A 23672-nucleotide genomic window follows, 5' to 3' on the forward strand; every position below is an offset into this window, starting at 1 on the left:
GATTCTATCACAGCCGCTACACACAGACTGCACACACTGGGGAATCATTATATGGTGAGGGGCGTGGCCAGGTGTGTGAGGGGAAGTCATGTGATGTCAGCTCTGCCCACCGAACAGCCTGATTCTATCACAACCGCTGAGTAAGTCCTGGGCTACGTACACACTGGGGAATCATTACATGGTGAGCGGCTGTTATCTGGGAGTGTCAGGTTATACGCAGGCGTGGCCAGGTGTGTGAAGGGAAGTCATGTGACGCCAGCCCCGCCCCCGATCAGCCTGATTCTATCACAGCCGCTGAGTAAGTCCTCGACTACGCACAGACTGCGCACACTGGGGAATCATTATATGGTGAGGGGCGTGGCCAGGTGTGTGAGGGGAAGTCATGTGACCTCAGCTCTGCCCCCGATCAGCCTAATTCTATCACAGCGGCTGAGTAAGTCCTGGGCTACGCACACACTGGGGAATCATTATAAGGTGAGCAGCTGTTATCTGGGAGTGTCAGGTAATACGCAGGCGTGGCCAGGTGTGTGAGGGGAAGTCATGTGATGTCAGCTCTGCCCACCGAACAGCCTGATTCTATCACAGCCGCTGAGTAAGTCCTGGGCTACGTACACACTGTACACACTGGGGAATCATTACATGGTAAGCGGCTGTTATCTGGGAGTGTCAGGTTATACGCAGGCATGGCCAGGTGTGTGAAGGGAAGTCATGTGACATTAGCTCCGCCCCCGATCAGCCTGATTCTATCACAGCCGCTGAGTAAGTCCTGGACTACGCACACACTGGGGAATCATTACATGGTGAGCGGCTGTTATCTGGGAGTGTCAGGTTATACGCAGGCGTGCCCAGGTGTGTGAGGGGAAGTCATGTGACATCAGCTCTGCCCCCGATCAGCCTAATTCTATCACAGCCGCTGAGTAAGTCCTGGACTACACACAGACTGCGCACACTGCGGAATCATTCGATGGCGATCCTGCTAATTTTCTCAAGCCGTGTTTAGCAATCCGCAAGCTTGCACGGGGCGGGATTGCACTCTGGCTGGGCGGTGTATACCTGATCTCAGGGCTCCAAAAATTAGCAGCCCAGTGATGTGGTCAGAATTATGCCCCATGTTCTAGAGACTAATCAGCTAGTATACAGCTGCAATAGTTACTGCATCTTAGTACACAGGGATTTGCGTCTCAATATAAATCCAGGTGGCTGCAGCAATTTCTCATATTTGCCATTGGGCTGCGTACAAATTCCCCGCTGTGAATGTATTTGCCTAAATCACATGCCCAGAGTACATTAGTAATGCTCTAGTAAAAGGAGGACAAGTAAAAGGTTTAATATAAGCTTTCACCAGTCAGAGCCTCGCACGACCCACATGTACAAGCCCTAAGTCATGCGCAATAGCTACATAGTACATGCCTTGAATGTAAAGACCAAATCTATATATTTTGTGAGCAAGTATGTGTTGTAAGCTTGCGAGCAGGGCCCTCATACCTTTGACTGTCTGTAAATACCCAGTTTGTTGTATCTGCTGCGCTATATAAGACACTAACGGAATCTGCTGCTCTATATAAGACACTGTAACGGAATCTGCTGCGCTATATAAGACACTGTAACGGAATCTGCTGCGCTATATAAGACACTGTAACGGAATCTGCTGCACTATATAAGACACTGTAACGGAATCTGCTGCTCTATATAAGACACTGTAACAGAATCTGCTGCGCTATATAAGACACTAACGGAATCTGCTGCGCTATATAAGACACTGTAACGGAATCTGCTGCGCTATATAAGACGCTGTAACGGAATCTGCTGCTCTATATAAGACGCTGTAACGGAATCTGCTGCGCTATATAAGACGCTGTAACGGAATCTGCTGCGCTATATAAGACGCTGTAACGGAATCTGCTGCGCTATATAAGACGCTGTAACGGAATCTGCTGCGCTATATAAGACACTGTAACGGAATCTGCTGCGCTATATAAGACACTGTAACGGAATCTGCTGCTCTATATAAGACACTGTAACGGAATCTGCTGCGCTATATAAGACACTGTAACGGAATCTGCTGCGCTATATAAGACACTGTAACGGAATCTGCTGCACTATATAAGACACTGTAACGGAATCTGCTGCTCTATATAAGACACTGTAACGGAATCTGCTGCGCTATATAAGACACTGTTACGGAATCTGCTGCGCTATATAAGACACTGTAACGGAATCTGCTGCGCTATATAAGACACTGTAACGGAATCTGCTGCGCTATATAAGACACTGTAACGGAATCTGCTGCGCTATATAAGACGCTGTAACGGAATCTGCTGCGCTATATAAGACGCTGTAACGGAATCTGCTGCTCTATATAAGACACTGTAACGGAATCTGCTGCGCTATATAAGACACTGTAACGGAATCTGCTGCGCTATATAAGACACTGTAACGGAATCTGCTGCGCTATATAAGACACTGTAACGGAATCTGCTGCGCTATATAAGACACTGTAACGGAATCTGCTGCGATATATAAGACACTGTAACGGAATCTGCTGCGCTATATAAGACACTGTAACGGAATCTGCTGCGCTATATAAGACACTGTAACGGAATCTGCTGCGCTATATAAGACACTGTTACGGAATCTGCTGCGCTATATAAGACACTGTAATGGAATCTGCTGCGCTATATAAGACACTGTAACGGAATCTGCTGCGCTATATAAGACACTGTAACTGAATCTGCTGCGCTATATATATAACGGAATCTGCTGCGCTATATAAGACACTAACGGAATCTGCTGCGCTATATAAGACACTGTAACGGAATCTGCTGCGCTATATAAGACACTAACAGAATCTGCTGCGCTATATAAGACACTGTAACGGAATCTGCTGCGCTATACAGTATAAGACACTGTAACGGAATCTGCTGCGCTATATAAGACACTGTAACAGAATCTGCTGCGCTATATAAGACACTGTAACGGAATCTGCTGCGCTATGTAAGACACTGTAACGGAATCTGCTGCGCTATATAAGACGCTAACGGAATCTGCTGCGCTATGTAAGACACTGTAACGGAATCTGCTGCGCTATATAAGACACTAACGGAATCTGCTGCGCTATATAAGACACTGTAACGGAATCTGCTGCGCTATATAAGACACTGTAACGGAATCTACTGCGCTATATAAGACGGTGTAACGGAATCTGCTGCGCTATATAAGACACTGTAACGGAATCTGCTGCGCTATATAAGACGCTGTAACGGAATCTGCTGTGCTATATAAGACACTGTAACGGAATCTGCTGCGCTATATAAGACACTGTAACAGAATCTGCTGCGCTATATAAGACACTGTAACGGAATCTGCTGTGCTATATAAGACACTGTAACGGAATCTGCTGCGCTATATAAGACGCTAACGGAATCTGCTGCGCTATGTAAGACACTGTAACGGAATCTGCTGCGCTATATAAGACACTGTAACGGAATCTGCTGCGCTATATAAGACACTGTAACGGAATCTACTGCGCTATATAAGACGGTGTAACGGAATCTGCTGCGCTATATAAGACACTGTAACGGAATCTGCTGCGCTATATAAGACACTGTAACGGAATCTGCTGTGCTATATAAGACACTGTAACGGAATCTGCTGCGCTATATAAGACACTGTAACAGAATCTGCTACGCTATATAAGACACTGTAACGGAATCTGCTGTGCTATATAAGACACTGTTAATAAATAAGGAGAACTAATACGGCTTCAACTTTCTCAACTACTTGAAATTCGTACCCTGTCTCCAGAGAGGTAGAAATGGCAATGGGGCGAATCGCTCCGGAGCCCCAGCAATCCGCTGTCAAGAACACAATCCGCGCAAGTAGGACTGTTAAAGCCCGCTGGAATTTAAAGTTCCTTTCTAAGTTCCTTTCATTAGTTGTTTTTTGTCCCCTATGACAGCTTTAGACATTTGCGTTCAGCAGGAATTTAGTTCAAAAATCCAGTCGTTCAGTGGATTACATGTTTGGGGAGGGGGTGGGGGTGAACGGAATCACAGATGGAACTAAAACTTGGCAGCTTCCACCCAAGTCCCGTCTATATTTATTTTTCAGAACTTTTAGAAGATTCTACAGTAGATTTTACAGATAATGGATCCAGTCTGCCGGTGGCTTTGCAGGATGACGGCGCCAATTCATCACATGTAACCGCTGCAAATGACCGATATGACCTGGAAGCAGCGCAACCTCATTACGGTACATCCAATCAGAATAAAGGTGACTCGTGATGAAAGTCGTATTTCTCTGAATGACAGTAATTCCTGTAAATGACTTAGAAGGCAATAGCCAATCACACACTTGTTTATTTATTTATTTTTTTTAATCTTGTTTTGTTCCCAATTAGTAACAAACTATAAAGACTCTATTATCACCAAATAAACTTTTTTTTTTTTTAGTTATTTTCAGCAACAAATTAGCAAAACCAAAGTCGCTGATTGATGCTCGCCCAGGCGACGCGGAGACCGGGTGAGTGCGGCGGCTGGAGGCAGCGGGAGCCGGGACGGAGCCTGGACAGGGCCGGATGAGCTGCTCTCACGGCGAGACTTGTGAGTGCGGCGGGTAGGTATGGGAGGCGGTGGGTGGGTACGGGCAGCGGCGCACTGGAGGACGGCACCTAGTAAGCTGCTGCTGCTCACCCGGCGCCATCTTCCCTGCCTCAATCTGGCATCTCTTCATGTCGAATTGAGATTGCCGTAAATATGGCCAAAACCTTTCGGTTTGGCTGTGTTTCCGTCAAAAGCAGGTGGATTAGCGGCTATTCCCTCAAAAAAACAGCCAGCACTGAATTGAATGTGTTTTGCGTACCGTGCAATTCAATCCTGATCGTATAGGGAACAAACAGCAAGGCTACCTAAATCTAACTCTCTCTGCACATGTTAAATCTGCCCCACCTGCAGTGCACATGGTTTTGTCCAGTAGAGAAAGAATTTTAATTTTGCAGGTGAATCAGAATCATGCCCCAAGGCCATATTTCTTAAAATCATTTTGAGAGCTACCCTCAGAAAATGGGCATTTTCACAACTATTAAGCATCCGATGAATGTCTGCACCAGGAACTCTTTAATACCTGACGAGGGACCACTTTATCAACAGCAAAACCAGCCCCTTATGTTTCTATGGAGGCTGCTAAACTGTTAAATATATAACAAGTGATATATTCCGAAGCTTGGCCCCAGGAGCAAACACTGGGCCTGATTCGGATCCATTCAGTACTGCGTGCATTCGCACGCAGTACCGATGTTGCGTGTCTGCGCAGGCGGGTATCTGCGCATGTGCAGGCGTATGGTGCGTGGGGGGGGGGGGGGGGGCGGAGATGAGCCCCATTACCATATGGGAATGCCCAGCGTTCCATGGGCGTTCCCATGAGAAAGCTGGGTGTTCTCATGGTAATGAGGCAGTGACGCGGGTGTGGGGGGCGGGTAGCTGACATCACCGGATGTCAGCTACCCGCCCAGATCCACGCCAGCGTGCACGCAAATGTAAGTAACTGAAAAGTCACTTATATATGCGTGCACGCTAAACATCATTCGATGGTCGGTGACCATCGAAAGATGTGGGCGGTTACCCGAGCCATGCGAATGGATGTTTATGCAAAACATCCATTTGCAGCTGTTCGGGCGAAGCCGCACTTTGAGGGGGCGGCGGGGGGGGGGCGGTCGTTCGCCGGGCGGGGTTTGGTGGACTCGAAAGGCTGCGAATTCGCAGCCTTGCGAATCAACCTGAATAACCCCCACTGTTATTTGAGGGTGCTAGGCATATTAACATTATCCAGGAGTGGGATTCAAAGGATCCCTCCCCATTACGGTTTGCCGTGCACATGTGGTCTGGCGATGCAGTAGCTGTATTGGGCCCCGATCCCGTAAGTCACATGATCCCATTATAGACCTTTTTACAGTACCGAGGCCCATGTCCCCGCATGCACATTGTAAATGCCTGCGACGCTGCATTTCTTATTGCGCAATAAACTTTTATAGAGATCTGATAATTGATCAATATAACCCTGGCGGTAAATTTACTCAATATCCATTTCTGATCGATATTAAATCACTCATCATTAATGATGTGACTCAGGGACTGAATTGCACGTTTACTAACAGGTCTACAGATCACCCGCTACAAAAGTTGGTTTTACATTCCCAGGGGCTGATGCAAAGTTGATAGAAAAAACAGGTACAAACTGGGCTTGATTCGGGTCGCGAAGCTTCTGCCGCACACGCTGCTCCTTTGCGCATGTGCATTACATGTCTGATGTACAGTCGGTTGCTCTATGGCATCAGCCTATCAGTGATTACGAGTTTGATGCCTCTTGGGGGCGTCGGTGGCCTTCGCTTCCCAAGATGGAGGCATGTTGCTGCCATTAGGTGGGAATGAATGGGCCAGGTTCTCCGTTCCATGACAGAGTATTCCTGCCCTATTGGTAGCAGTTCTGTCAGCCGGCTTGGGTCACAATGCTGGCAGGTGACTGGCTACATTCTAGGGCAGGCATGTCCAAACTGTGGCCCTCCAGCTGTTGTGAAACTACACATCCCAGCATGCCTTGCCGTAGTTTTAGCATTCCCCAATAGCAAAACTGTGGCAATGCATGCTGGGACTTGTAGTTTCACAACAGCTGGAGGGACAGAGTTTGGACAAGCCTGTTCTAGGGGCAGATGAGAGGGGTGACACAGATTGGAGGTACAGCACATCCCCCCCCCCCCCCTACAGCAAGCTGTATAAGCCAATGTAAGTACCTTGGGTCCATCAGGATGAGTGGGTACTTGTAGTTCCACCACACCCCTGTAGCAGACCGAAGAGGCAGTCCCGCTAAACTGTCCACACCGCGGTACTGCCTTCCTTTTCACCAACAAATCAGAGCTGGAAACATCCAATGAGAGGCCCCCTTTTAAGATCCTTTGCCGGTGCCTCTGGCTGCCACCGACCTGCCGGTGTCCTGCTTTCCCTTTCAGTGGAAACTATGCCCACCCAGGAAAAAAACGGAAATACAGTGCAGTAGAAACGGAGACAAGAGAGTGGCAACCTAAAAAAATCCCAGGTAAAAAAAAATCACGAGTCTGACCCAGGATTTTGCTGGATAAAGGGGTATAATACAAACAACAGAAACATTACATCAGCAAAGAAATGGATAGAACGTATCACAGCAGAACTGTCCCCAGTTTCCTGGCACAGTGTCCCACGTTTCTGACATCCATCCCTGGAAATGTTCATCTCTCTCAGCACTGGCCAACGGTACAATCCAATTCCTTTTATTGTGCATGTTTGATGCAATCCTAACCATCTGTTCTTACTCCCCAGTCATTGAATATGAACATTTAAAATACGAATAAATACACCAAAGTAAGCCAGGACCCTATAGGTATAAAGATTGTAATGTTCTTATCGGTCCAAAACCAAAATGCCGTTACAGTCTATAGCAGGGCTGACCGAATCGGTCCCCCAGATCTACCAATAGTCCACCAGTCCAGACCCCCAGCTGGTGCACAGGTGCAGCCATTACTAACCGGCACATATTCAAACATGTGCTGGATTCATTCCTAACCGACGCATTCTACAGATCCACAGGTGTCCTGGAAAACATGGACTGTTGGTAAATTGCAAGGCCCGGGTTTGGCCACCAATGTTCTATAGGTTTGTATAGTAGAGGATTAAATACTAGATGTTCTCTGTCCCCAAAAATTAAGATTCGGTATGACTGTATAGGAAGGTAATAAGGAATCTTCTTGACATGTATGAAGGAAGAGTCACCGTAAAGGAGACACCGGCAACAGCCCGTTTCCAAGGTAATCCCTAATGCACATGTTCTCAAAGTCGGTCCTCACACAGTGTATGTTTTGCCGGAATGGGATCATTGGATAGAAAGTCGACATGAGTGAAAGTCAAAATGCATGAAGGTCGACATAGGTTAGGTCATTAGGTCAACACAAGTATTGGGTCGACATGGGGAAGGTCAACAAAAAGGTCAACATGGGGTTTTTCACCTTTTTTTGTCCCCCATTTCGACACAGTCAACATGGACAGTGAAGCATAGCACCGTGTCCCCTTGCATGGCATGCTGCGCTAGGCATGCTTCGGGCACGGTGCCTCGATACGCTCGGAACACTATTTTATTCTCCCTCCGCGCCCTAGTGGATGGTAGGGCATGAAATACCGCCTGTCGGCACATGTCGGCTAAAAAAAAAAGTGAAAAACCCCAGGTCGACCTAACGAGCTGTCCACCTAACCCATGTTGATCTTCAGTCATTTCAATCCTAGTGGTGTTGACCCAATACTAGTTACTGGAGACCTAGTGACCGTATCCCGTTTTGCAGGTCTCCTCACAGAATCACAAGTGAAGTAATGAGCTCCACCTGTGGATCTTTAAAAATGTGTCAACGAATAATGAGTGAACCTATCGGTTGACCTGTAAAACGTGACCTGTGTGGGGTCCTGAGGACCTAGTTTGAGAACCAGTGCTCTAATGTAAATCACTGAAGATCCGTCACAGCTATTGTGCATGCCCATATGTCAGGATTTATGGCACTTCTATGTGGCATGTGATTTGGGCATTTTGTGTGGCCTAATGTGAATTAGGGGCACTACTGTGTGGCAAATAAATTTTGGGCAGAATGGGGACAATTACATTTCTAATCGCTCTCCCATGTATAGTGAATTAAAATCTGGGAGGGGGGGGGGGGGGGGGGGAACATACTTAATTGTGGTCTTATTTATCGCTTGTCACACCCAGTTTAGCCGATTAAGCTAAAAACAACCCAAGTGCTGGGCACTAAATTAAAAGTGCCCCCCAACACACGCACACCCCCACACACAGCAGAATAGGGGTAGGGGCGAACTGAAATGTGTCTCCGCGCCAAAAAAGACCAACAATTTAACTGTTCGGTTAGGAGTCATCAAGTAGTGGCCACGGGGATAAACAAATTAATTCCCAATATGTGTGCCACAATGTGAATCAGGGGGCATTGCTGTGTGGCATAGCTTAGTACATTTCACTTTTTTTGAGGACTGCGAACGAATACAGGGAAACTGTATGCTGGCATTGTAAACGTTGACAATATGCCCCACAGTCTATAATCCGAACAGGCACAGGGACTGATGCATGTGATTGAACAGTCTTTGTAGAACGCTAGGTTATATTTGATGCTATATTAAACTCATTCTACGTCCGTTGCAAAAGTTTTCGGCTCTGGACCGATAATTCCGTCCATTGTAGAGAGGGCGAGCTACAAGCATCAATTATTGTTTGGAAGAGGAATTATGGTCCAGCAACTGCAGATTTGTATCTATTAGATCATATGTAAGTAAATACTGACTTTCCAAAAAAGGCTCCAATTTTAGAATAGATCAAGACCATTTCCCTGTTGAGACTGGCTGATACAGAGGTACGATCCTGGAAAGACGCGTGTGTGGCCGCACTCCCATCCAGCAGTCAGACTCCGCAGCCCCATTAAATCCAAATAAAACACAGACTGGAAATTGGGAGAAGTCAGTGACTCAGGAGTCCAAACCCTAATAAATAAGTGCGGTTGGCCAATGTTGGGCTCTTGGTAACGGGGGGTACAATATTAATACACTACTAGAGGAAATGAAACTTCCAAAAGATGGATCTTCCAAACCAAATAACCACACACATTATGCGCCTACTTTAACGGGACAATAGGTCAGGCCGAAGCATGCCCTGTACTTCTGGAGCAAAGTATCACTTACATACTGGTTTCCGGCAATCTGTAAACATAATTGCTGTTTCCATTAATGAGTAGGTTGCCATGTGCAATTATGTAACAAAATGTACAGTAGCACAAGAAAAACATGGAAAGAAACTATTGGTGCATAAGAGGGATTGTAAAATGTTCCTTCACAACACACCGTTTTATTAGCGACTTCCAGCCCTGCTTCTAAGTGGGGAATGCAACTGCCCGGTGAAAGGGGCAATTGCCGTTGCGTCAGCGTTTAAATGCCGGCTACGGAAGCCTGGTTCTCAGGCCCAATTCACATCAATGTGGCTTAAAAGTTATCACTACAATATCGGGTATTTTAAATGAGGTCCCGCCACCGCCAACTACGGCTGGGCAAACAAATCGCTGGCAATTGAATTCCCCTTTGATCTCCAGGTACCATTCCTCCCTGCACGTGCTCTTTTGCCAAGTGCATCCTCCAGAAGTTCATCCCTCACCTTAGGGCAGATGTATTTAGCCTAGTGAAGTGATAAAGTTGTATTTAGCCTAGTTAAGTGATAAAGTTGAAAGTAATAATGCATCAGCCAATCAGCTCCTAGCAGCCAGGGTACAGGCTGGGTTTGAAAACTTAGTTGGGAGCTGATTGGCTGCTGCATTATCACCTTCCACTTTATCACTTCACCCAGCTTACTACGCCAGCTCTTACAGACAGGACCCTGCTTCCTCTTGTTATCTCCTTAGCTCTATCTTTGCCCTTGGTCTCCCGGATCCCATCAGCTACTCTGACACCGTATCCTAGACCTTATATTGGGTGAAGGGCCATCGAATGCTGCCTTCTGTCCACGTGACTTACCCACACACATGTCCGTGTGCTACCTAGTCCATTGTTTCATTGCGGTGTCTTCTTACTACATACATTACATACATACTGGCCCTTATTCTGGTTCACTCACAAAGGCAAGTTCCTTCTCAAATGGACAAAACCATGGTGCATGGCAGGGGAGGGGCATATGTAACATGTGCAGAGAGAATTGGACTTGGGTGGCCTTAATTAGAATCGAAAACCAGAAAACTAATAAGCGTCCTATGGGGTGCAGATTCTGGGGCCTCTCAGGTATGGCTTTAGGGTGGCGCATGGAGCGTAATCTGCAATTTCTTCAGCAAAGGGTAGAGGGAGGGGAAGAACACCCACTAAAATGAGTTACAGATTTAAGGGTTTGTGCAGCCAGAAAAGAGTTGGCAGCATTGTACAAAGCGAACCTAAAAAGGACATTTACAGCTTAGACAGGAATGAAAATTTGGCTGAATTGTAAAAACGAGATCATTTGCAATCTCAAAAAGTAAATTCTGAGGAATGTAGATATAAGTCTCGAGCTTGAGGAACGTACACTGGGGGAATCGGCTGAGCTGGGTGAGTACAGCGAGTAACCAGACATGGGGAACAGGAGCGGGTCTCCAAAACCAAGGAATGTGACACAAGTGGCTAAAATAATATGCCCCTAACACATTTGCAAAAATATCCCAGGTTTTTGCACATGAACGTGCATCAACCCGGGATTTAGCTCAGTGTGAAAAGGGTCTTGAAAGAATATCCCAGGATGAACATCTCGGGATGGGTAGATTCTGGAATCGACCCGGGATGCGATCAGTTTGAATGGTCCCGTACCCGGGATTGGGTACACGGGACTTTAAAAAATCTGCTGATTGGAGTTTTCTTGGGCTCACAAATGCTGATGTCATCGTTCAGAGCCCTGGAGTCCATTTCTAATGACATGGGCGTTCCCATGGTAATTCGTCTGTGATGCGGGCCCACCGAATATGAGTCACCAGAGAGTGTCTTCAATTCGCAAGCGCTTTAGAAATCATTCGATGGTCGGCGAATGGATGTTTATGCGAAACATCCATTCGCATATGTGCGGGAAAATCGGCGTGCGTACGGCAGGTGGCGTTTAGTGGATTCGAAAAGCTGCAAAATTGTGAGTCAACCAGAATGACCCCCATAATATATTGCAACCAAATGAGTCAATGCCCCAACTACCAGCTGTTTAGACGAGGTTTGAGCTTGTGCCGAGTCAGAACATCACATGCTGGCAGCCGTGTCACCGGGTATGGGTCATGGCGTCCCCCACCTGAATACCAATATGCGCCGAGTGCAGGCTTCTCCTCCAACTCCACATGCTGGCAGCCATTTAAAATATGGCGCAGACTTGTAAGCCAATCAGCTTCTGGTACGCGAGCTCCAATTGGCTTACTTGCCAGACAGTGCTGCAATATACATGGCAGCCAGGCATCCATAGGTGAAGGAGAAACCTGCACTCCGGGAGCACTGGGCTTCAGCAGCAGCTCAGCAGAGGCAGTCGGGGCAAGGTGCGGTGGGCGGAATGAGTGTCCCTGCTCCTTCCCTCTCTGTTAGAGTGGCCTGGGACAGCTGTGCCCACAGCTCCCCCTTGATGGTGACCCTGCATAGAGTCGACTGCATGAAGGTCAGCATGTTTTAGGTTGACCACTAAAGGGCTTAGGATGACACCTGATATAGGTCGACATGGCAAAGGTCAGCAGGGTCGGAAACTGGGTAAACACTGGGCGATATATCGTTGACTATATCGCATATATATCGTCCAGCGTGTACAGTCAATATCGCTAACGAGTGTCAGCGGGTGATTAGCGACCCCCCTGTCCTCTGTACACACAGCTCAATCATCAGCGAATGCATGTGCGGAGCGGGGGACGGGTGACGTCACCCGTCCAGTATGTACGCTCAATATCGTTCTCACGCAGCCCAGCCGATATAGTTAGCTACAGTATATTGTGACTGCAGGAATCCTCTAGTCTAAGGGTGGGCAAAAAGCGGCCCTCCAGCTATTGATGAACTACACATCCCAGCATGCCTTGCATCAGTTTCAGCATGGCCAAATAGCAAAACTAAGGCAAAGCATGATGGGTTGTGTAGTTCATCAATAGCTGGAGGGCTGATTGTTGCCCACCCCTGCTCTAGTGTGTACCCAGCATTAGAGGTTCCAGTGGGCACCGGTGCTACCCTCAGCACCGGTCATCACAGTTTCCAGTGTGCTCTTGGAGATACTCTTTGCACCAGTCACCAGTGCTGGAACATGTGAGCAGTGAGACCATGGGACCTAGTGTTCCTTCTAGGAACTGGGCTGGGCAGGAAGAAAGGGGCGAGGTCACCAAAGGGGGCGGGCCCAGCCCACGAGGTCACCAAAGTGGGCAGGCCAGTCCACGAGGTCACCAAAGGGGGCAGGCCAGTCCACGAGGTCACCAAAGGGGGCAGGGACCAGTCCGCCACGTCACCAAAGTGGGAAGCGCCGGGCTTCAACATGGGCTCTAGGCTTCCCCATGCGCATCAGCAGCAGGTTGTTCTAGCAGGGCACCGCTAGAGGGGCAGGGCACATTTTGCCCTTTAAAAATCGGGCAGGGCGCAGCGCCCTGCTAAAACAGCCTAGCGGAAACACTAGGTCCCATCCTCCACCACAACCCAAGTTCACAATATGCCATACAGCAGTGGGTGACAGGGAGAGGCAGAGGGTGTCAGCATCAGGGAGGGGGAGGCAGAGGGGGACAATGGAAGGCATGAGGGGGAGAGTGACAGGAAGAGACAGTGTGTGAGAAGAGTACAAGCACAATGTCCTGTGTGGTGCACATAACAGGGGTCTGCCTCTTGTTCTTTCCTCAGTTTAGCACCTGGTTAGGCAGATTCTGCGAGTGCCAGGTACACTGGGTGTGAGCTGCCTTTAATTCGCAGACAGCAATGAATGTTTATTAGAGGCGATATGTGGCTGTGACCATCGGCACGGTTACGTGGCAGGACGCACACACACGGTAACCCCCGGTTGGTCCAAGGGAATTCTTATGCGACTTCTCTCTCTAGAAGTCACATAAGTGCTTGGGGGCCTTAAGTTATTTTAATAGCTGTTAATCAGCAAACCAATAGCATGGAGAACAGTGTAGCAGCTAAGTTCAAATTCTGGCCACAGGAGCGAGGTTACGTAATGACTCCACAACCAGAGCACAACTGAGATTGGCAACTTGTTCAAAAAAGTCATCTTGGTTCAGTGCCAATCTGGAGTATCCATTGCAGTCAAAAAAAGGTGACACATTGTGCAATGCAAAACCGAGAAATACAATAAGGCTTCAAATTCTCAAGGACCCTGTTCAGTCGGCAATTCCACAGCGTCTTCACATCACTTTCAGGGGAAGATTTACAGAGCTTCAAAAAGTGATTAGTGCAGGCAGTGCCCATAGCAACCAGATTCGAACGACCATTCATCTAGGAAGGCATCGCCTATAGAAACCAGATTCTAATGACCATTCATCTAGGAAGGCATCGCCTATAGAAACCAGATTCTAATGACCATTCATCTAGGAAGACATCGCCTATAGAAACCCGATTCTATCGACCATTCATCTAGGAGGGCATCGCCTATAGAAACCAGATTCTAACGACCATTCATCTAGGAAGGCATCGCCCACAGCAACCAGATTCCAATGACCATTCATCTAGGAAGGCATCACCTATAGCAGGGCTGGCCAAACCGGTCCTCGAGATCTACTGACGGTCCACGTTTCCCAGACCACCTAGCTGGTGCACAGCTGTAGTTATTACTAATACCCCTTTCACATCGCACCCAAATTACCGGGTTCATGCCGGTTGGACCCAGTAACTGATGCGATGGGTTACTGGGTGCAGCAAACCGGTAGCAACATGGCAATACGAACCGGTAAAAAAAGAAGAGTTCTTACTGGTTCGTTGCCATGTTGCTTTATGGTGTGAACGGGTTAATCAGGTCGAGACCCGTTTCCCGTTCACACTATGGAGGAGGTAGTGCTTGGAGCAGCGCCAGCTCTAAGCGCTGCCTGCTCCCCCACCCACGATGACGTCAGCGAACCTGCAATATTGCCGGTTTGCTGAAGCAATGTGAACAGACCAAAATGCAGGTCCGACTTTCTGATCCAGTCCGATGCGCACGGCCCAAAATCGCATAGTGTATGGGGGCCTTAAAGATCATTCATCTAGGAAGGCATCGCCGATAGTAACCAGATTTTAAAAATTATTCATCTAAGAAGGCACTGCTCAAAGCAACCAGATTCTAATGATCATTCATCTGGTAATGCATTGCCCATAGCAACCAAATTCTAACAATCATTCACCTAAGAAGGCTTTGCAAATAGCAACCAGATTCTAATGACTATTTATTGAGATTGACATCACATTCCCTATACTAGACAAATGCCATCTACAACCTGATTGGTGCTATGGACAACACCTCCCCTTTCCATGTACTAGGAAAATAATAGCTACAGCCTCATTGGTTACTATGCGTAACACCTCCCATTTCCCTCTACAACATAAATGTTAGCTAGAACCTGATTGGTTTATATGTACAACCCCTCCCCTTTTTCTTCACTAGGTAAATGATAAATAAAATCTGGTTGCTATAATCCTGATTTTTGCATTCTGATGGAATCGATGCAATAAAGAAAACAGTATCTATCCTTATGTATCAATACCTATTTCCCTATAGATTGTAAGCTTGCGAGCAGGGCCCTCATACCTTTTGACTGTCTGTAAAGTCCCTGTTTGTTGTATAACTATCGGAATATGCTGCACTATATAAGAAACTGTTAATAAATAAATAATTTGTAGCTATGCACAACACTTCCCCTTTTACTGTTTAGAAGCTAGAACCTGACTGGTTGCTATGGAAACACCTCCACCATACCTTTTTTTATAGAAGTTCTAGTAAACGTACTCAGTAATTACTGACTATTCCCTACTCTGCCCAACAAGTAACCAGTGTTCCCGCGGTCGGACTATTTTACTATAACATTTCCGGCCAAGTGCAGAGAAGAACTTGCACTTATTATGGGTTACTGAGGCCTACGAATCGGCATTAACATATCACTAAAATAGTACAAAATAAATACTCATCTATACCAGAAATGACTGTTCAGGTCCATACACACTGGGCGACTATGCCCAGCGTGTATAAACAGCGATGAGAGCGTTCATCACTGGGGGGAAAGCCGCTCAGTGCATACACACTGGCTTTGCATAGCACATCACCAGGGCATACACACTGGGCGGCTTTGAAATGAAAAATAATGAAAAAGGTTTCAAAGTTTTATGTCCCTCACCTCTCACATGTGAACATACACCAGGGTTGCCGACCCTCCCGGAATTTCCGGGAGTCTCCCGAAAATCGGGTCCCCCTCCCGGCCCCCCGGAAGGGTGGGCAACCCTCCCGGATTCAGGGGGGACCCACGCTGTCCCCCGGATCGCGGCATTAAAATGCCGCAATCCTCGGGTCTCAGAGGAGGGGGCGGAGCTAAAACGACGCAATCGCGTAATTTTAGCCCCGCCCCCCTCCACGGAGATCACTGAATTCGCTGGTTTACCAGCATGAGGCGGGACTTAGTGATGTCACGCTTAAGCCCCGCCCCCTGAGCGGCTACTGAAACTCTCCTCTCCGGGAAAAGAAAGTCGGCAACCCTGACATACACACACACAGATGGGATATACAGTTATAATACACACATGGGGCACACGTGAAATATACATGTAACAATGACAGATTAACATCCATGAGGCAGAATACTGTCTGTCAGTAAAGCGCAGGTTAGTGTGCTAACACTGTGTTGAGCAGAATTCCTGGCTTGTTCGTTTTACTAATGGGAAGTATCTGAATAAAGTTGTGTGAAAGTGAGCTTCTATTACTGTGCTCTGCAAGAGACAGACATTTTTTTGGAGAATAAAATGCATTGTGGCCTATGTAAATAACTCACCGATTATGGCTTCTATACTGGAGACAAATTGCATTGTGATAAATGACTTTTAATAAGTTAAAAGACAGAATTAAAGGGGTAAACTGATTTTTAAATGTACTGCGAAGTGAGATGTGAGATGCAACGACATGTATACAGACACTTCAAGGCAAATTTGCTAAAATGGGAGTTCTATTGAAGATGGGATGTTGCCCATAGCAACCAATTAGAATCTAATATCTTCTAAATGGTGCTAAATAAATAAGAAATAAATCTGATGGGTTGCTAAGGGCAACATCCACAAACCCATGCGCAATTCAGGAACCATCAAATAATTTTCCCAGCCAGAGCAATTGTCTGACCCTGCCAGTCACAGGCTGATCAACGCTGTAGCCGATGTCACAGACCCTCCCTAAAAATGCTTGGCCACGCCTGCATTTTTTCTGACACTCCCAGAAAACGTCTGATTACCACCCACGAACGCCCGTTTCCTGCCAGCCAACCTCCAACCAGTTTGCGTGTATGTTCCATAAGCATTTTCTGTCCCTGTTTTGGCTCGCGCATGCAGGCTACGATCTAAACACATATGCAGTCATTCAAGAATCGCTCAAATAGCGAATTCCCCGATCAACTCTGAATCAGGCCCATAGAATGAACTTTTGGACTTTAGCTAAGAAAAATGAAAGCCCTTCCTTGCGCTTCACAATCAGATGGTGGAGAGCTCCGACCTGTCAGTAGCATGCATCCAACGCATGCACTCTACTAATCTGAGCACCATGACCCGTTCCCTACAAAGAACTGCGACCAAGTGACACCTGGAATTGGGATCAATGTATCGGGATAAAAGAATCACAGGAACCAGTAACAGAGGCCTACATTAATTTACCAGGAGCATGCAGAAGGGTCACCGTTCATACGTGTGCACAACACACACATATGAAATGCACATGCCCACTCTACAGATAGCAATCTATATACCCCAGTGTCGTACTGTATATGTGGCGGGGCCAAACCATATGCATACGCAAATATCTATATGGAAACAGCCTATGGCACGTCCTGAAGTCAGCATTTGCGCAATGGGAGTTCCCAGAGCAGGGATTCTGGAATATGAGGCCGGGGTAAATGTAGGGGCAGGTGAGGGTAGACAAGAGACCCCCTTCAAGTTCAATAGACTAGTAGTAGCATGACATAAGATGGCAATAGGGACATGCATAGTGTCCCTATGGCCCTCACTCCCAGGATAGGGTGACAGGTAAGTACCAGGCATTATTGTGGAACTACAAGTCCCAGCACACATGTATAGGATGCCCTGCAGTATATATATATATATATATATATATATATATATATATATATATATATATTACAGTGTGTGTAGAGGGGAAGCAGGAAGGCAGCAGCAGCCAGGCCCCTCCCTCCCGGGCCCCCTCCTCCTCCTCCCCCCCAGCAGTCTCACCAGGTAGAGGGGCGCATAGATCTTCAGGGACTCCTCCATGGCGCTCTGCGTGATCTGCAGGTAGGAGGTGAAGCAGGACGGGTGCCAGGTGTGCCCGATCTCATAGCAGCTGTGCGGGACGGACTTGCTGAGGGCCGCCATGATGCGGTGCAGGGACGCGGCTTCTCAGGAGAGGGGAGGGGGAAGGAGGGTAAAGGTCTCCCCCGCTGCTGGGAGCGCGGCTCGGGGTTACTCCCGTACAAAGCCCCGGGCGGCCTGGGGAGGCCGGGAGCGCGCACGGCACGGGATGGGACGTGGACGCGCGCGGCGTGCATCCCGGATGGGAGGGCGGTAGTTACAGACACACACATGACAGCACACTGTATACAGTCACTGGCACTCAGCTGTCTCATCCAGGGGCACCTGTCACTGTGTAATGGGTGTGCTCTGTTATATACCAGTGACCCTCAACCCACATATATACCTGATATATACAATGCACAGGTATTGGGGGTGCTCATCCCCCCTCCCCCATATGAGTCATATATGCCATGCACAGATAATGGGGGTGCTCACCCCCCCTCTCCCTTATGAGTGATATATACCAAGCACAGATATTAGGGGTGCTCATCCCCCCTCCCATATATGAGTGATATATGCCATGCACAAATATTAGGGGTGCTCATCCCCCCTCCCCCATATGAGTGATATATGCCATGCACAGATATTTGGGGTGCTGATCCCCCTGCGGTGGCTGCGTGACATCACGTGGCAGACAGGGAGCTGCCACTCCAGTTTTGTGCGAATGCTTTGCTGTGGAGCTCACACTTTCATACCTCCCAACTGTCTCTATTTTTGGGGGTCGGTCCCACACCCCACCCAGGCCCGGCTTTGTCCCGCGGTGGGGGCAGTTGGGAGTCCCCCCTGCTACCCACAGCTCCGCTTAGCAGAGCAGCGGGGAAATAGATGCTGTGCACATAATTGGTTGCTATCGGCAACATCCAATCTTCAGAAAGAACTCCTGTTACATTACCATTATTATTATACCTCCCAACTGTTCGGATTTTACCTCTGACGTTAAAATGAAACCTCAGGGTTCTGAGACAGCAATGTTATTCACTGCGCCACCGTGCTAAATAAAGTGAAATTTCAGTTGTCAATTTTTTTTCTTTAAATTTGCACCTTCCTATGTGCCTGATTCCCTGGACCACCTCTGTTTTACATCTCCATTGGAAAACTGACATGTGTCAGGGGTGTGTGTGAAAGGACCAATCATAAACTACAGTCACACACACCCCTCTCACAAAGTTGGTGCACTTTACTGATTGCCAGTTTTCTATTACAGACCAGAGTTCCTGTAAAAAAGTTTGCCCTGGGAGGTGTCACATTACGATTATTTTTTACCTAGGGGATACTGTAGCTGTAAAGGGCCAATATTATGTTTGAATGGATTTTTGAAGCTGTAGCTGTGGTCAATTGCGGAAGCCTGGTTTTGTATCCTGTGCCAGTCCGGCTAATTCAGGGTTCATGTGTTTGCACCCAGAAACCTGTGCCACCCATATAGTGGAGTAGGTGCCAAAATCAACCAATCAACTGTTCTAGATAAATGACGGCAACTTCTATAGTTTATCAGCCCCCTCTCACAGGGGTTTATTTACTAAGATGGGAGTTATATTGATGGGATGTTGCCATAGCGACCGATCAGAATTTATTAATGATTTATTTGGCACCTCCAAGAACAGGGGTAGCCAACTCCAGTCCTCGAGAGCTACCAACAGTTAACATTTTCCATATCTCCTCACAGAATCGCAAGTGAAACAATTAGCTCCACCTGTGGATCTTTTTAAAATGTGTCAGTAAGTAGTGAGTTCACCTGTGTACCTGCAAGGTGAGCTGGAAAACGTGAACTGTTGGTAGCTCTCGAGGACTGGAGTTGGCTACCCCTGTCCAAGAACAACTAGAATAGATTGAATATGATTAATTGCCCTTAGCAACATCTCATATTTAATAGAACTCATATTGTAAGCTGGCCATACACTATTGTGGTCGCAGCAGTATATGGCCAGCTGATCCCTTGCGAGCTGCCCAGTACCTTCACGGGCGGTAGGGCGCATGCAATACATAACATGTGGTCCCCATTTCGACCTTTTGACTGTCGAACTAGCCATTATCCACCTAATGCATGTGTCGGCACTCCACCCATGTCGACCTTAGGCATGTTGACCTATTTCAGGTGTCGACCTAAGCCTTCAGTGGTCGACCCAATAAAACCATACCCCTTAGTAAATAGCTCCCTTAGGCTGGTTTCACACACTCCGGCTCCTGCCAGACGGTGAAATCCCGCACGGCCAGGGAGCCGTGCCGCACACATTAGTTGTGAATGGACACTATTGTGTCCATTCACACGCCACGGCCTGGCCGCACCGTTGCAGCCGGATCCCACCACTGGAAGGGACGGCTGCCGGGCTGTGGCCATCCCCTCCATGATAAACTACTGTTTGCGGCACGGCTCCCTGGCCATGCGGGATTTCGCTGTCCGGCAGGAGCCGGAGTGTGTGAAACCGGCCTTAGGCCAGATGTGCTAAGCTTGAAAAGTGATAAAATGGAGAGTGATAAACAACCAGCCAATCAGCTCCTACCTGACATGTCACAGACTGTGTTTGAAAAATGACAGGAAGGAGCTGATTGGTTGGTGGTTTATCACTCTCCATTTTATCACTTTACATGGCTTAGTGCATGTCACCTTTAGGGCCGGATGTATCAAGCTTCAAAAAGTGATCAAATGGAGAGTGATAAACAGCCAGCCAATCAGCTCCTAGCTGTCATGTTTCAGGCTGGATTTGAAAAATGACAGCTGATTGGCTGGTTGTTTATCACTCTCCACTTTATCACTTTTTGAAGCTTGATACATCCGGCCCCCAGGCTTTTACCAATGTTGAGATCTCTCAGCATTAGCGTGTGACCCTCTATGGTCTGAGGGGTGACAGCGTGCGCTGTGTATACTGTCAGCTAGGAAGCAGCATCACGAGACAGCTCAGCGATCTTGTGATCTGCTGCTCAGACAGTGAGTTATTATCATGTACGTGAGCTGGACAAGCATCGTTATGAGACCCTGAAGCATCATTGGTACTGCTATGTAGGGACAGCACTGATTATAACAGTAAGTAATTATAATAAAAAACATGAATGCTATACTCAAAAACTATACAAAGCAAACCAGCAGTATGTGCCAATGTTGTAGTAACCTGGTGCCAGGCTGGTGCTCTTACCAGAGGAGTCGGCACACCTTACCTGCCTCCTGCATTTGCCTTCTAGACTCCCTTGGGTGCACAGTCATGTCAGTGCCAGCGGCTGTGCCCAGCCGAACGGTGCAACACTTGAATTGCTCAGTTTGGCACCATCTAATGTATTAAGGGCCTGATTCAGGGGTGGGGTGGGCGCAGAAGCTCCCGGAGCAGCGCCTATTGGCTGTCACCAGTCTGCTCCTTTATCCTAACTCCGCTACAAAGCCCCTCTGTGGTGTACATCCGTGCATCTGAATTTGCAAGGGCTGAGACACTCACCGTCAGTGACTGTATGCGCACCCTAGCACCAGCCCTGATGATGGTGCCCTATGGCAGTTTCCCCGTGGTGTGCAGCGTGTGAGCGACTGTACATCTGGCGCACAACAGCTTTGGTACTCTTTACCTATCACGGCGCCCATCGCGGGCATCGCGGGTACATTTATGTCTGGCCGCGACGCGACCGACGCGATGCCCGCGATTTCCCATTGAAACCCATGTTAAACATGGAAATCGCGTCGGTCGCGTCGCGGCCGGCCATAAATGTACCCGCGATGCCCGCGACGCGATGTACCCGATTTCCCATAGCAATCAATGTTGAATGGCCCGACCGACGCGATTTTACTGTTAAATGCCTCAATGGACCCGATGTGGCCATAGGAAACAATGTTAAATGGGCCACAGAGGCCAAATAGGCAACCTTGACTGGGAAATGGCCCCCCCAATTGTTACCGCCACCCCACGATCAACGTCAACCCGAAGCGTGGCGAGCGCAGCGGTACGCGTCCTCCGACCTTTTCATACCCCCACTATCCACGTCGGCGTGGAGTTGAGAATAGAATAGTGTGGCGAGCGCACGCGGATACCTTCACAGCTATACGCGTCCCCTCGCGGGCTTCACAGGTATCCGCGTCCCCTCGCGGGGCTCGCCACGCTTCGGGCTCGCTGCGCTCGCCACACTATTCTATTCTCAACTCCACGCCGACGTGGATAGTGGGGGTATGAAAAGGTCGGAGGACGCGTACCGCCGCCACTCGCTGGCTCGCTGCGCTCGCCACGCTTCGGGTTGACGTTGATCGTGGGGTGGCGTAAACAATTGGGGGGGCCATTTCAGAGTTCAGGGTAAGTATTTGGCCTCTAAGGCCCATTTAACATTGTTTCCTATGGTAAAATCGGGTCCATTCAGCCATTTAACATGAAAATCGTGTCCATCGGGCCTTTTAACATTGATTCCTATGGCAAATCGTGGGCATCGCGTCGCGGCCATCGTGTGCACATTTATGGCCGGCCGCGACGCGACCGACGCGATGTCCATGTTTAACATGGTTTTCAATGGGAAATCGTGGACATCGCGTCGGTCGCGTCGCGTCCGGGCATCTTTAGCCCGCATACGACGCGACCGACGCGATTTTTTACCTCACGATGCCCACGATCAAGATCGTGGGCGCCGTGCTAGGTAAAGAGTACCACAGCTTTCAGTGACAAGCCAGCGCCAGGCCCATAAAACCCTCTGCATGCGTGCGTTGAGGACCTTATTCTGGACTGTTCACAGGCCCGCGTGCGTTTGCACGGGGCTGATGTTTTTGCATTGTGCTTGGTGCGTGCGTCCATGGCGACCAAACTGCCCGCCCACTTCCCCCCCAAGCGTACACGCGTATGTAAGGTTGCTCAGAACCTTACATATGCGTGACCTTCCACTTCTTTCCAAGGTCGCCGACCATCAAAAGATGTGGGAGGTTCCCACTGACATGCGAATGAATGTTTATGTAAAACATCTATTCGCAGCCAGTGCATATGTACGCGCATTGTGAATGGTGGGCTGACGTACCACCATTCGCAAGGCAGGATCTGGTTCAAATTCACATCCGAGCGAATGAGACCAGACGACCCCCATAAGACACCTACTTGTCACCGCGCAATACAGTTTTAATACACTTTCCCTGCGGGCGCCAGAGATCAGAGCTGCCGTACTACATGGGTACAATCTGTGCCCATCGCTATGAGTATATTTTTTATTCACTAAGCTTAATGTTTATGGGAGATGAGCCTGTAACCCGCGTGCTGCTGATACCGCTTTCACACTGCCAAAACGTTTTAATAACCGGTATTTTTAAACGGGTCTGAGCCTTCACATTGCAGTAGATTACCGTTTTAAATACCGTTTAAGTACCATTCACATCAGTCAACCCGTTTAATCCCCTGAACACGTTTCAAGGCAGAATGCAGGGGACAGCCTATCACAGGTCTGTAATCTGTTGTTTTTACAAAATACCGTTTCAGAGCCATTCTCACTGCATAAGAAACGGCTCTGAAACGTGTAGGACTCTGCTTTTTAAACGTTTTGAAATACCGGTTATTTTTAACCGGTAATCAACTCTGGCGCTTTCCCCACTGCAGCCTTAAATGTTTTGAAGTGGGTAAATACGGCAATATACCGTTTAACAAGTGCGGT

General features: G+C 48.1%; 1 protein-coding gene across 1 annotated transcript in view; it reads right to left on the minus strand.

The window, feature by feature from the left end:
- TMEM135 (transmembrane protein 135) overlaps positions 1-18271 on the minus strand; it is a 250577-nt gene extending 232306 nt beyond the window's left edge. Inside the window, exon 1 of the mRNA XM_083170175.1 lies at positions 17961-18271. Within this exon, the coding sequence (XP_083026301.1) occupies positions 17961-18101 (141 nt within the window). The 5' untranslated portion in view covers positions 18102-18271. The remainder of the gene's footprint in view (positions 1-17960) is intronic.
- Positions 18272-23672: the final 5401 nt, after the last annotated feature.

Source organism: Crinia signifera, chromosome 2 (assembly GCF_055691185.1).
Source record: "Crinia signifera chromosome 2, ASM5569118v1, whole genome shotgun sequence".
Classification (NCBI taxonomy): domain Eukaryota; kingdom Metazoa; phylum Chordata; class Amphibia; order Anura; family Myobatrachidae; genus Crinia; species Crinia signifera.